This window comes from Grus americana, chromosome 4, assembly GCF_028858705.1.
Source record: "Grus americana isolate bGruAme1 chromosome 4, bGruAme1.mat, whole genome shotgun sequence".
Classification (NCBI taxonomy): Eukaryota; Metazoa; Chordata; class Aves; order Gruiformes; family Gruidae; genus Grus; species Grus americana.
This window is the reverse complement of record NC_072855.1, coordinates 54,978,982-54,994,144: the sequence shown is the minus strand read 5'-3', so window position 1 is coordinate 54,994,144 and position 15,163 is coordinate 54,978,982. Positions and strand designations below refer to the sequence as shown.

The window sequence follows — 15,163 nt, the reverse complement described above, 5'->3', positions numbered from 1 at the left end:
TGCCTTAAATTAGGCAATCTGAAACTATGCGTTAAAGAATGAACCAAAGAAGCGCTAGCTGAGAGGATTATTCAGACATTTGTAATAGATGCACTGAAAGCAAGATGGTATCAGAGTTGACCTTTTGCATTGTTGCCATCTATCTGGACTTTGCCAGCCTAGACACCGACCTCTTGCAAGTACTGCATTCATCATATTAAAAAATTGTTAAACAGCCATTCTGGGGAGGGGAGCAGCTCTTGAAAAGTTATGTAAGCAAACATGCATCTGGTGATGTCTTGATCTAAACCATTGTTAATATAGGGAAGCATCACATTGCATTTTTCTTTGATTACATCACATGCATTTTTCCTATTAGAGTTTATGTTTAGGTTTACACTCCTAAGTTTTTAATCACACAGCTGTACACTTTGTGAGAAGTCAAATCATGCAATTCATTAGTTATCCAATAAAATTAATCATGAGTTCCTTATTATTTGTTCACTTTGAGTTCATATTGAGAACTCTCAAATACAGCAGTTTATCAGTCGTACCCTGATGTGCTAGCTATAAGGTTAAAATAAAGCATCAAGGTAAAACCAGACAGAGAAAGGTTTCTCTTACCTATGCCTCATGCTGCAAGATTGACCTCCTGTAGTTATGCTAATGACCGGTGTCATGAAACAGTCTCCAAAGGATATGGTTTAAGAAGATTTCAACTTTTTTCAGTGTTTAGGTTGACAGGAATGCATCTTTACTTAGGAAGCATCTAGCTTTGGGTAGAGATGTTGTTATTAAGCTAGAGCTATTATACCCAGACCGGAAAGTCAGAAGATTAAGTACAGTCCATTAGATGCTAAATGCACAAAAACTCACTCCAGCTTTTGGAGGAAAATTACATATTCAAAGCTTTATGAATTAAGCATTTGATACCAAGTCTAATCAGAGGCTCTTTTTATTGAGTTCAATAGGCTTTGAAGCCTTTAGAAGCAACGTTTGGAAGTGGGCAGGAATCCCATAGAATCACATACAGGTAGTCAATGAGAAGTTAAAAGTGTATCTGTATTCTGACTTACTGACATGTCTCTATTTCAACCAAGTACGTCTCAAGGCAAAGTGTCTGTGTTCCCCCTGGAAACAGACAATTGGATTTCTGGCATAAGTAAGCCTTTCTGACCATGAGCAAAAAGCAGCACATACGGAATTATGAAATTAGTGCTGATTCATCAGCCTGTTCAGAGATACAAGAATAACTCATCTCAGTGCTAAAGAGCTTTTTGTCCGATAGCTTCATTTCCTTCGCAAAAGTACTTTACTAGTTTTCATTCTTTGGCTTTTTCTCTTTGGAAGAAAAAATGGTGCTTGGAATAAAATGCTATCGAAATGGCTGAAAAAGATGATGATAGTCCTCCATTAGACCTGATATGTCTAATGTCTGTTTGGGATGCTCTTATAGGGAGTCAAAGACATGGGTTTACATACCTTTCAGGCAGAAGGGGGATCAGAGCCTAGGCCTCACACATTCTGAGTGCTTCCAGCTCTGCAACCACATCGTTCTTTCATGAAGAATCTAGGCATCTAACTTTGATGTATGGCACAACAAGAAACTACAAACTAGTACATTTTAAGAAGGTCACTACTTGGCTTAAGCTCAAATTGCTCTTGAACCACACCAGCCTTTTGAGGAGGGATTGCAGGTTGGTAAGGATTCTCAATATTCAAAAACGTGCCCAGATCTACCTGGTTACTAGAGAAGCAGGAAATCTTTTGTTCATCAAAACTCAGATTTCACATTGGGAATGACTGATTAAAGTGTCCTATACACCTCCATCCTGCAGTCTTGCACAGGAAAATGTCAAAGACAGGTGCCTCACCTAACACTCTACTTGTTTGCTTCCACTAACCTAGACTCACATTGAAGCTCATTTTTAGAATACAACTGGAATCACGTTTATCTAGTACAGAGGGGTGAATTCCATCATCAAAGAAACCTTACTGAAAAGGAAAGGAAGTATGGTAGTGATCACAGTAGAGCTATCTCCAAAACTTGTTATATTTGAATATGAGAATAATAATGAGAAGTAAGCGTATGTTATACTCGATTGTAGTGAGCTTATTTTCTCTCAAAACCATAACCCAGGTACACAAAACAGGAGTCAGGCAACAACTCAAACACATTTTTCTTATTTCAGAAGGGAAAAACATTTTCTTGGCTTTACTTTTCCCCGAGTATTTCTTAGCAAACCCGAGATCTAACACACATCTGAAATAACATCATAATGATGCTTTCAAAACACAAGCTCGATAATCACACTCTTGGCTTATTGCAAACCAATTTGAATCCTTAATAAGTGGTTAATGAATTCAACCAGGACCCTCCATTTGGTACTAAACAGTAGCTTCTCTTGATACACTACTGAATTGTGCATATAGTATGTCTACTTTATAGACGAATCCTATTTTAACTCACTGGGATGCCTTTTTTTAATTTAAATTAAATTGAATATAATTATCTTTTGGCCAGAAGTAATGGACACTATTAAGTGTGTAGGTACTGAAGTGAATGGAGAAGTTTAGTTCTGTTCTAAGTTTAAAAGCCATCCATTCTCTTCAGCTAGAGAAATCTTTCTGATTTTCTTTTTATATCACCAAACTTTGAGACAGTGAAGTTTAAATTGTATTGCAGAAGAGCAATTAGTAAAAAATATATAATGTACAGACATCTCCTCATGTCTCTTATTGCCCATTTTCTCCATAAGTAAAAATTTGCTCAGCTGTAAAGCTGTCAATTTGCAGTTAATCCAAAGCTGATCAAACATCCAGACAAGTTTAAATACACAGTACTGAGTCACAAAGTAATGATTTACAGAATTCTTTTCCCCATTTTTCCTGGTTATGTTGTCTTTATTGTGGATTTCTCCATTTCACTAGTGGCTTTAAATATTTAATGATTGTCTTATTAACATTTATAAGTAATAACCATAGCATCAGTAATAAAAAAAAATCAATGCATATAAGAAGTGACTCACTAGCTTGTTGATGGTACTCCTCTTCACTTTGGAATGGGCTGAATTCATAAGTAGATATTTTGCTTTTCAATAATGAAGTCAGAACATTGTCCAGCTTCTCAACAGAAGAAAATTTAGAAGCCTGTTTAAAAGAAAAAAGAAAAAAAAAATTAGTGCATTTGTTGCATATGTATTTTTAACTTTCAGAATGCTGGTGAATCAAATTACTCAAAATAGTATTATTACAAACTCACACTTAGTAAAAGCAGCATAGTTTTGAAAGCTACAGAAGAGATATTTTAATACAGAAGGATTATGATAACATGATCCAATTGAAGAAAACCAGGTATTACAACTTATGAATCATAGAATCATAGAATGGTTTGGGTTGGAAGGGACCTTAAAGATCATCTAGTTCCAACCCCCCCTGCTGCGGGCAGGGACACCCTCCACTAGACCACGTTGCCCAAAGCCCCATCCAACCTGGCCTTAAACACTTCCAGGGATGCAGCATCCACAACCTCTCTGGGCAACCTGTTCCAGTGCCTTACCACCCTCACAGTAAAGAATTTCTTTCTAACATCTCATCTAAATCGACCCTCCTTCAGCTTAAACCCATTACCCCTTGTCCTGTCACTACACTCCCTGATAAACAGTCCCTCACCATCTTTCCTGTAGGCCCCTTCAGGTACTGGTAAGCCACAATTAGATCTCCCTGGAGCCTTCTCTTCTCCAGGCTGAACAACCCCAACTCTCTCAGCCTGTCCTCACAGGAGAGGTGCTCCAGCCCTCCAATCAGCTTCGTGGCCCTCCTCTGGACTCGCTCCAACAGCTCCATGTCTCTCCTGTACTGGGGCCCCCAGAGCTGGATGCAGTACTCCAGGTGGGGTCTCACCAGAGCCGAGTAGAGGGGCAGGATCACCTCCCTCGACCTGCTGGTCACACCTCCTTTGATGCAGCCCCGGACACAGTTGGCTTTCTGGGCTGCAAGTGCACACCGCCGGCTCATGTTGAGCTTCTCATCAATCAATACCCTCAAGTCCTTCTCCTTGGGGCTGCTCTCAATCCATTCCTCACCCAGCCTATAGTCGTGCTTGGGATTGCGCTGACCCGTGTGCAGGACCTTGCACTTGGCCTTGTTGAACTTCATGCGGTTCACACGGGCCCACCTCTCCAGCCTGGCAAGGTCCCTCTGGATGGCATCCCTTCCCTCCAGCGTGTCGACCACACCACACAGCTTGGTGTCGTTGGCAAGCTTGCTGAGGGTGCACTCGATCCCACTGTCCATGTCGCCGACAAAGATATTGAACAGTGCCTGTCCCAGTACCGACCCCTGAGGAATGCCACTCGTCACTGTTCTCCACTTGGACATTGAGCTGCTGATCACAACTCTTTGAGTGTGACCATCCAGCCAATTCCTTATCCACCGTGTGGTCCATCCATCGAATCCATGTCTCTCCAGTTTAGAGACAAGGATGTTGTGCGGGACAGTGTCAAATGCCTTACACAAGTCCAGGTAGATGATGTCAGTTGCCCTTCCCTTATCCACGGATGCTGTAACCCCATCATAGAAGGCCACCAAGTTTGTCAGGCATGATTTGCCCTTAGTGAAGCCATGTTGGCTGTCACCAATCACCTCCTGGTTTTCCATGTGCCTGAGCATAGTCTCCAGGAGGGTCTGCTCCATAATCTTGCCAGACACGGAGGTGAGACTGACCGGCCTGTAGTTCCCTGGGTCTTCCTTTTTAGCCTTCTTAAAAATGGGGGTTATGTTCCCCCTCTTCCAGTCGGCGGGAACTTCGCCAGACTGCCGGACTTCTCAAATATGATGGAGAGTGGCCTGGCCACTTCATCCGCCAGTTCCCTCAAGACCCGCGGATGCATCTCATCAGGTCCCATGGACTTGTACATCTTCAGGTTCCTTAGATATTCTCGAACCTGATCTTCTCCTACAGTGGGCGGTTCTGCATCCTCCCAGTCCCTGCCTTCTGTGACCTGGGCAGTGTGGCTCAAGCATTTGCCAGTGAAGACTGAGGCAAAGAAGTCGTTGAGCACCTCAGCCTTCTCCATATCCTGGGTCACCACGTCACCCATTTCATTCTGGAGGGGACCCACATTTTCCCTTGTCCTCCTCTTATCACTGACATACCTATAGCAGCTTTTCTTGTTGTCCTTGACATCCCTGGCCAGGCTAATTTCTCTCAGGGCTTTGGCCTTCCTAGCCTGATCCCTGGCTGCTCGGACAGTTTCTCTGTATTCTTTCCAGGCTACCTGCCCTTGCTTCCACCCTCTGTAGGTTTCCTTTTTTTGTCTGACTTTGCCCAGGAGCTCCTTGTTCATCCATGGGGGCCTCTTGGTGTTTTTGCTTGACTTCCTCTTTGTTGGGATGCATCGCTCCTGAGCTTGGAGGAGGTGACCCTTGAATATTAGCCAGCTGTCTTGGGCCCCTCTTCCTTCCAGGGCTTTGTCCCATGGTATTCTACCAAGCAGGTCCCTGAAGAGGCCAAAGTCTGCTCTCCTGAAGTCCAGGGTAGTGAGCTTGCTGCACACCCTCCTTGCTGCCCTGAGGATCCTGAATTTCCACCATTTCGTGGTCACTGCAGCCAAGGCTGCCCTTGAGCTTGATGTCCCCTACCAGGCCCTCCTTATTGGTGAGAATAAGGTCCAGCATGGCACCTCTCCTCGTGGGCTCCTCTATCACTTGGAGGAGAAAGTTGTCATCGACACATTCCAGGAACTTCCTGGATTGCTTGTGCTCAGCTGCGCTGTCCCTCCAGCAGATGTCAGGGTGGTTGAAGTCCCCCATAAGGACCAGGGCTTGTGAGCATGAGGCTGCTCCTATTTGCCTATAGAGGGCTTCATCTGCTTGGTCCCCCTGGTCAGGTGGCCTGTAGCAGACCCCTGCTATGATGTCCCCTGCCCCAGTGCTCCCTTTAATCCTGACCCATAGGCTCTCGGTGGGCTCCTCATCCATCCCCAGGTGGAGCTCCATGCACTCCAGCTGGTCATTGACATAGAGGGCGACACCACCTCCTTGTCTGCCCTGCCTGTCCTTCCTAAAGAGCCTGTACCCTTCCATCCCAACACTCCAGTCATAGGAGCTATCCCACCACGTCTCTGTAATGCCAATAATGTCATAGCCTTGCAGGCACACATGCGTCTCCAGCTCCTCTTGTTTGTTCCCCATGCTCTGTGCATTCGCATAGAGGCATGAAGTTCAGTCATGACTAAAAAATTCTGGATGAAGGGTAAGGACAGGAAGATTTGTGTTTATCAACTCTCAATTTAGCTACAACAACCCAGTGTAATAACCAGGAACTGTGTTGACAGATGCAAGGTGCCAATAAATCTAAGGTCTTACTACAGCAGTAATTCAGGATGAGTTTAAAGGCTACAGTAGCTCTCTGTTACCCAAAGCCTCTACATGAAGATCACATACTTTGCTAGGTAGGACACAGCTTCAGTTCCATCAGCCAAGGCATAACATTGCTAATAGATTAAGAAACTGATAGCAACCAGTTAGGTTAGCTTCCTACTAAATACATGGTCTTGAGACAAGGGAAATTCTCACTGACTGCCATGAGATTTTTTTTTGATTGCCTGTTTCTGGACAGGAGGCCAAGATCTATTCCTGATGACTCTCAAGGTAGCCATAATTAAGTGTTTCTTCGCTTGGTGTGACAAGAGAAGCATGACTGCAGAGATTTGAATAGTAAGGATATATTACACTGAGTACTGCAGTGCTAGCCTAGTCTGTGCTGCACTGGGCACCAAAAGGAGCTCAGCCACAGCAGAGAAGCGCTCAGGAGTTGGTTTACTCTGCTCAGATGTCAGCAGCCCTGCACTAAAGTTTGCCTTCCCATAGCTGAACTCTTTCTGGTCAAGACAATCCTGGGATCACTAACTGGGAATATCTGCAGACAAACTTAGCATATAAACTTAAAAAGAAACCCTGTGACTGACATGCTGAGGAGAAAAGGACAGAGGGGTCTACTGATGAAACATGAAGTTTAATTCCCAAAGCTGTTAGAAGTGAATAAGAAAATAAGTGTGATGTGATCAGAAAATGTTGAGTACACAGGCTATAATTTTCATTTGAGTCCTACAGGGAATGACCCAGAATTTGAAGACAAGTTTGTGCAGGTAAGGAGCTACCAGTAATAAAATATGATTGTTTATTTTTCCCGTAATTAATACCGGCCCTTCCAATATTGACTATGATACATAAACCCCATTATATTTAGTAACTTCTGACCTATTTCTTTCTGTAATTCACCCCTTCCATATTGTCACATTACATTCTCTGTATTTGTTATTCAATAACTATGAATCCTTTAGTCTTCAATAACAAAAGCAATAAGCATTAAAAAAAGACTCCTCCTAGGAAAAAAAAAATAATCTTTAAGGCTTGTTCTAGAATAAAGATCTAACCTGATTACCAGACTTACAGTTTGAATTGAGAAAGGATATGCAAAACCTCCCAAAATATCTATCAACACCCCTCCCCCATTAACATGAATAACCACATTATATTTAAAAATTATTGAGAGGAATAATACTAAAATTCAGTTAGGAAACCATACTATTCTCTCTTATTCTAAGTAGGTCTTCTTAGATATGGTATCATCATTGGTACTACCTTAATAGAGTTCAATTTAGAGTAGGATAAAAATAAGTAATAACACAGGAACTAGCTCAGATGAGTGTATATGCAGAAACTGTACCACAAAGAGGCTCAAAACCACTGATAATTCACTGAAGCAACTACATAGCAGAAATTCCACTATATAAAAAAATAAACACATAGGTGGGCTTCTAGACAAACTAAATCTGAAGTAGTATTTTTAATTTCCATTTAAAATGGCAGGGACACACCCTACACATTTTGCTACGTATCTAGCCCTCTCTGTTCAAAAAGAAAATGAGCAAAAACCCCCACAAAACAGCCCAACACCACCTGCCTCTTATCATCTGTATTGAAATGCCCAAGGAGGACTTTCAGACAGAATCCATTTCAGACTATCTTGTATATCAAAGCCAAATAAACACCCCCACAGTCTCTTTTTAGCAAACAGGGTAATCTTGCCTACAAAGCTCCTCTTTTTTTTTTTTAATATGAGCTGAGACAGGAACCCTTCTCCCTTTTAGTCAGGCAGAAATCTGGGGAAGGACTACCTTAAGAGTGTATAGCTCTTACTTTACAATCAAACAACCAAACTGACATGGGATAAAACAATATTGCACAATCTGAAATGTTATGAGTTCTTGAAATGAGAAGAGTGCACAACTTCAGGAACTTGCAGCAAAATTTTCAAGGCCATAAACAGTTGCATGGCTTAACCACATCAGGCTACCTCAGTTTTTACAAGCTGCTGAGACAGAAGTTAAACTGTCTGATCTCCCAAAGGGAACACATTATAATTAGAGCTAAATTTCTTATGCTTTAACAGGCCTGCCTTCTGATGACCAGCCTATGCATTTCTATGATTTCCAAGTCAGACACAATGATACAGAGTTATCAGTGCAATTTGCTTGAAATTTTCCACCTCATTTTTTTTCTCTTACTCCAGGGATCTAAAATCTGAAAGCTCAAGCAGTAATTTAACAAGCTATCTTGTTAACTAAACCAAAACGAGTAGCTTTGTTCTGATACTCTACAACAAGGACGCAGTAGAAAAACCTAGTCTAGTTATTTTTTTTTTTTAAAGGCTACATTAATGTCTTCTCTCACATACAGGAGGGCCTGTTCCAGTACTTTTGTGAAGATAATAGCAGAAATAACAGTGAACCAGAACTAGCAATAGGACCACTCTGCACTATCCAGCTCCATACTAACATAAAGGTCACGTCCGCAAGAAGGAATTCAATTTAGAGACTTGACTTTACTGCCCATTTCTGCTCCAGAGCACTTGCAGACTCTAAGTATGCTGCATTTACATATTTTGATAGACCCTACACAGGTGTCTACAGGCCCATGAAATCTTTCCAAGAAATCCCACCAACAATACACACCTAAAGTTCATGCTGAAGCTTCACCAAAACCAACAGAAGTAGAACTGTATTTAAAGTTAAGCACACTGCAAGGGAACACTGAGCCAGTCAGGAGTTTGAAAAAGTCCACATTTTATCTGAATAAAGATTTAAAACATGACAGAAAAAAAGTAAAAGCACTACTTCATCCCTGTGTCCTTACAGGCAAGCTCTTCTTTCCAGGAGCCACTCAGAATTAAAGATAGTGAGTTTGTAGGCAATTCCTCCCATGCTCTCTGAAACACAGCCAGCTGATCTCTGCTCCACCCTTCAGTCTTGGTCCTTCTACAAGTGCTACCACCTACCCCAGAGCTCATCACCAGCAGCTTGCCCTTGCTCAGTACCACCTCCCCAGGTGTAGGCACTATCTCCATTCCCTCACCCCCTTTTCAGAGCAACAGGACACAGCTGTGAACAGCAGAGAAGCCCCAAGCACTGACCATCACACCCAGGCTTCCAAAAACATCCTTGAAAAAGGAAAAGACCAAGCACATATTTTGCTACTTTTGTGAATGAGATGACCTACATTCTTTAATAACTGCTAACAAAGCCACTGAAAGCATACACAGCCAGTACATTAACATATTTCTCCCTGGCTTTAGCAGTACTAACAAGGTTACATTTACATAAAGATGAACTACTTCAGTAGTTCTTACATATCAAACACTACTTTATATGCACTTCAATATCTAGATTATTTCTGCCAAAGAGAATGGGCCAGACTTAAAAATCACTTAGGCGTTTCTGACAATTTTACCCAGTGATAGAATATGTAGAGATTTCATACTTAGAGAAAAAGAAAGAAATATTTTAAAATAACACCTGCTGACATGGCTTAGAAGATTGAAATATTAAAAACAGTTTCAAAGGAAGTATCTTTAGGGATCAGGTAAAGGCATACATAATATCACCACATAAGTCATATAGCTTTTTCTTACAAGTTTTCATAGAAAAGGCTGCAGTTTATTTTCATTCTTTTTCAATATACACTGTAACTGGAATCCTGTTTGATGACTACGATAAAAACATCCTTTAAGATATCAAGTCTCTCAGAATCATAGGAGTATTGTTCAACCAAGATTTGTCATAAAGATTTCCTGAATGTCTCTACATATTCTGTCACTCAAACTAACATCAACCTATCAATTTCAATAATAAGGATATGACCTTAGTTTTAATTTTTTTTAAAACTTAAGAGATCCATACCAGAAAACCCCAACACTAAATAATTGAATCCATAGTTGCATTTGGTAGAAAGTCTGAGAGAAAAATCAATACATCATGTAAAACCAGCAGAATGTTGAAATGAGATGTTGATGAAAAGTAAAAAAATGAAATATGAGAAAGTTTAATGATGAATTATAAGAACCTTAGAATCAGTCTGTACACCGGGTTACTGTAAATACACAAATTCCCTTAGAGAGTTTCTTTAATGAAGAATTATATGAAAGTGAGAGAACAAAATAATTCATGGCCTTTAGCCAACAACCACCCTTATATATTCTGACAGCAAGTTGATTCAGTTACTATGATCCCAACTCTTCTTACTTTACTATAAAATGTCAGGTTTCTTTTCTTTGGAAACTTATGCAAAGAAACTAATTTCATTTTTTTACCAAAAATATTTGATTCTTTAAAATGTCTTGCTAATGTTGGTAAGTGCTTTTTAAACTCAGACAAATTTGGAACATGGAAAATTACATATCTATCAGATATGGCAAAGAATTTCATTCAAAAGCCTGATTTGTAGAAATCTCACAGTCTGTTTAATCTAAAATATGGCTAGTGTTAATCTTTAATTCCCCTCTACAAAGAGGAATTCATAAGTGCAGCAGTACCATATTTTGTTGGTCTCCCACTAAGACATACATCAGTAAAAGGAATGGATAGCTGTAAACCTATTTGTGGGATTTTGTTTTTCTGTTTGGATTTATTGGGGGACAAAGTGGAGAAGGGGACAATAATTTCAACGATGATAGCACCTCAAAGTAGCTGAAAGGGCTGGCAACACAACATACAATACAATGAAAGCATTTTACCAATGCATTGTGTCTTTGGTATACATTACTGTAGCAATTTGTTTTCATCACAGAATTTTAGTAAGGACATACTACTCAGATTGCAAGCATCTGTGAAAATCTTGAACCTTCCTTTGAACCATAGAGTGATATTGCTTTGATCAAGAATTGCTGTAAGCTTTTCTATTTTATTTTAATTTTGTTTTCCATTGTGTTTGATTGTTACTTTGCATAGATAAACCACTGTGGCCCCAGGATACTTTTGCAAATAAGCAGACAGTCTCAAAGATTTTAATTATCCTGGTTAAATAAAAGTTACTATACTCCCACTACTTGATGCGAATTCTAATTACTATTAAGTCTGTTCTGGTTTTCCTTGTGTGAACATATTTTTAAAGATCAAGTTAAATGATGTTCTGTAAATTGCATCTTTATGATGTATCTTATTCTCATTAAATCAGGTTTACATGAGAGCTTTAAAGTATTTAAAAAGTTTGTGGAAACAGTTTAGCTAGCGTACCTCACTCCATCGCCCAGTAGGTACCATTAAATATGATGACAAATCTTCCACAGCACATATGTACACTTACAAAAGAATTACCACTAGTATACTTTCTCACAGAGCAGCCATTTTGCATGGATTGTAAAACTTACACAATTATAAAAATTTTCTTGGCATTAATTTTTCAGTTGCCAAAACAATAATATTAAGACCAGGCAAAGAGTATCTCCTCATTTAAACCCTTGCTTATTATCCAGGTGAGTAAAGGTGAGGAAACTGTTAAACATACCTGATAGTCATAACACTTCAGCTGTATTTCCTGGTGTACACTACTGCTCTGCACAGAATTATTTTTGCATTTGAATATAATTTGAATTGCATGTATCTTACTAAATGTTAGTCACGCTGGTTAAACAAAGGGTCAAACTCCTGAATAACACAAATAATTCTCCAGTGGAAATACCAGGTACGTTGTAGGTATCTAGGTTACCATGCTAATTATTTTTTTAATTGTTATGACACACTTCTTATGCATAAAATTTTAAATGAAACCTGTTAGACACTTATTTCAATGTCCTTCAAAATGGAGGCTAAAGAATGATGGATACTAAAAAGATTTTAAGAACACACTTGTACTTAGAGTTGCACTATTTTTCTTGTGCAACAGCCTGTTTTCTTAGAACAGAAGTGACTTGTACTTTGAAGGAATCTACTCCCATCCTTAATAGAACAATAATAATGCAATACATCATTTTTTATTAATCCTTTTGTTATGAGTGTAATGCCTTAGGTGGTAGATAAGGTAGATTTGTCACAGGAAAATGAGACTGTCCGCACTGGAAACACAGACCATTATTTTTGTTCTGGCTTTGCAATTACAATATAGACATCATGACAAGTCTGCTTGGCCTACCCACCATTCAACAAATGACACTTGAGATTCCATACTTTCTTAATAGATGCTTTCTTATTATTTTGTATGTGCCATTGGCAAAGGACGTGCTGCAGAGCACTGCAGTCTGCTGCGCTGATTTGAAACTCAGCTCAAAACCTGAATTCTTCTAAATATATGCAAAGAATCTGCATGGCAACCAGCGAACCACATGAATGATAATTCAGCAGCTGTAAATGGACTCTATATGAATAGCAACCTACTGTCTTCCATACAAGCTATGCCAGAAAAATCCTGTTTGGTGGTGAATGAGTAATACTCCAAAACCAATGTGACTTAAGATTACTTGCTTCAGTTGATTTTAGAACATACTAAAAAGAACACTTTCAATGGAGAAGGACATTGCTACTGTTTGTTATTATTTTCATCCTCTGTAATGCAGGATGTCGTTCATTTGGCATGTATAACACAAAGGATGTTTATATCACTCTCTAAACAAAAACAAAAAAGAGAGAAAGTTTCTTTTCACTTGCCTGACTTGCTTACAACTAGACATCTTAAAGACAGGCCTCTGATCCTGAGCCTATTATTAATTACTCATTACTGTGAGAAAGAAGTCTTTACAGCACAGTGTCTTATCTCTTAACTCATATTGACCCTTATATTCTTTTTTTTTTTTTTATTAAAAATGCAGAAGTCAACTTACCTGACAAGTGAAAGCTATTGGGTCAGCCACTTTCTTAAAAATGTGCTCAATCTCCTCCAGTGCAGTATAGTACTCAATTTGTGCTGTGGTCTTAATGAGTTCTCCACAGTAGACATTTACATATACAGGGCCAGCAGGAAAATCTTATAAAACACAAATCAGAACAGTAGCTGAAAATATTTTATAATCCCAGACCAGAAGTCTCGAGTGAAAGAACAGGAAAATATCACAGAAAATACATGAAGTTGATGAACTGGATTTGCATTTTACACATGATTTAATGTAGTCAGTTTTTTACCCAGGTCTTTCAGTCTAACATTAAAAAGCTGACAAAAGAAAATACCTATCTGTGAATCTGTACAAAACAAAGCTATCATATTGCTTCCCATTAGAAAGAGGATGAAAACAGTATGCTTCAAATTTCCAACTTCCCTTTGATAGACTGATGACCTATAATCAGCTCCTTTATGCCTACAAATTAAGGAAAAGTTCATTTATTACAAATAGTGGAATTGCTATTCATCTTTTGAAACATTTTTCTTAATTGCAGGCAAGGTTCTCAAAATTGGATTTGAACTAGGCTGCAGAAATTGCAGTATAATTACTTCCATTCCAGTTGTTTACCTAGTAAAAGCAAAGGAAAGAGGCATTTGTACAGTCTGTTACTTAAGAATGACTTGCTCTGTGTATGCAGCATGAGTCCTCTTTATGAGCACATTTTATAATTCATTAGTATTCACTGTGCCAGGCATCCTGCTGGACCATACCAGCACTAGCATGGTTTTCTTAAAAGTCTAACTCTACCAAAAAAAAAGAGCAATAAAAATGGGCAACCCTGAAAATGGAGAAGAGTAATAGGGCCAAAGACACTAAATGAATAGAATATCATCTTAAATCACTTAAACGAAAACGGCCCAAATACATTTTTTTTTTTCAATTTTTCTTATAACATCAGATCAGCTGGACCCTTATTAAAAAAAAAGGGTACTCCCAAACATCCAACATTTTGAAATTTTGAAACAAAAGAAAAGCCTACAGAGAGAAGCATTAGATACAAATGATACACAAAACAAACTTGAGCTGCAGCTCTCTGCTAAATTTTTCATAATATTTCATTTACTGTTCATATTTTATTTCCTCATCCACTGTAGAAACCTTCCTGTGATCAACAATGTTCTCACAGAATAATTCTGGAAGAATCTTTTAAGATCTGTGAATGAGGATTACAGCTTTCCTTCTCTGAAATCCAGTTACAGTTGAAAGTTTCCTGTTGGTCATGTACTTCCTAATCAGGTCTCTGAAAACAAACTCTCTGCATCATCACAGTGATAAAGAATGCTCAGGCCATATGTTGCCGTCATCTCAGAACAGCGTTCAGGACGAAAATCAGGCCACAGAATTACCCAAACATAGCTCCTAGAAGCCACTGTTGAAAACTGTAGCCTATATAACTATATATATTTCTATCTAATGTTGTATTTCAATGCGTTCAGAATAAGATATAAATTTCTTTGGAATTCACAGCATGCACTGCAGTAGAAAGCTACAATTTGACTACTTAGGTGAAGAATTTTTTAATTCTTAACTCACATCAAGTGAGTGAGGATAGGTGTGGATCTGCACAGATCTCCTAAAAGAAACTGTTGTCAACTAGTTGAAACTGTAGGCAACTAGTTATGGATGGAGCAGTTGAAAAAAATCATTAGAAACCAGCAGAGCTGAGTGATACAGAGAAATGGCATAGACACAAACAAAGAAAAGAAATTATTTCCTGTGTCAGTAAGAGTTATAGAGTATAACCAAATTTACTGCATTAAATATAAAATGAAACATTTTAGTAATACAATAATAAGAAAAGACTATTAGTTTTGTATTTTATGGCAGTGATTTTGAAGAATGTTAATCTGTGACTAATCAATGACATTTTAAGACTGCCACCTGCCATTTAACCACACAAAAACAATCTACTAGAACCTAGTTTCCCATAAATCATAAGGCCTTGCTTCTCTGCATTATTAATAAATGTTC

At 39.1% G+C, this 15,163-nt stretch overlaps 1 protein-coding gene across 4 annotated transcripts in view; it reads right to left on the bottom strand.

The window, feature by feature from the left end:
• The window catches only part of BANK1 (B cell scaffold protein with ankyrin repeats 1), a 151,424-nt gene that overhangs the window by 91,054 nt on the left and 45,207 nt on the right, over positions 1-15,163 (bottom strand). For all 4 annotated transcript variants that reach the window (XM_054825390.1, XM_054825388.1, XM_054825389.1 and 1 more), the window contains 2 exons: positions 13,136-13,278; positions 3,009-3,129 (listed from right to left, as the gene is read on the bottom strand). In XM_054825390.1, coding sequence (XP_054681365.1) covers positions 3,009-3,129; positions 13,136-13,278 — 264 coding nt within the window. The remainder of the gene's footprint in view (positions 1-3,008; positions 3,130-13,135; positions 13,279-15,163) is intronic.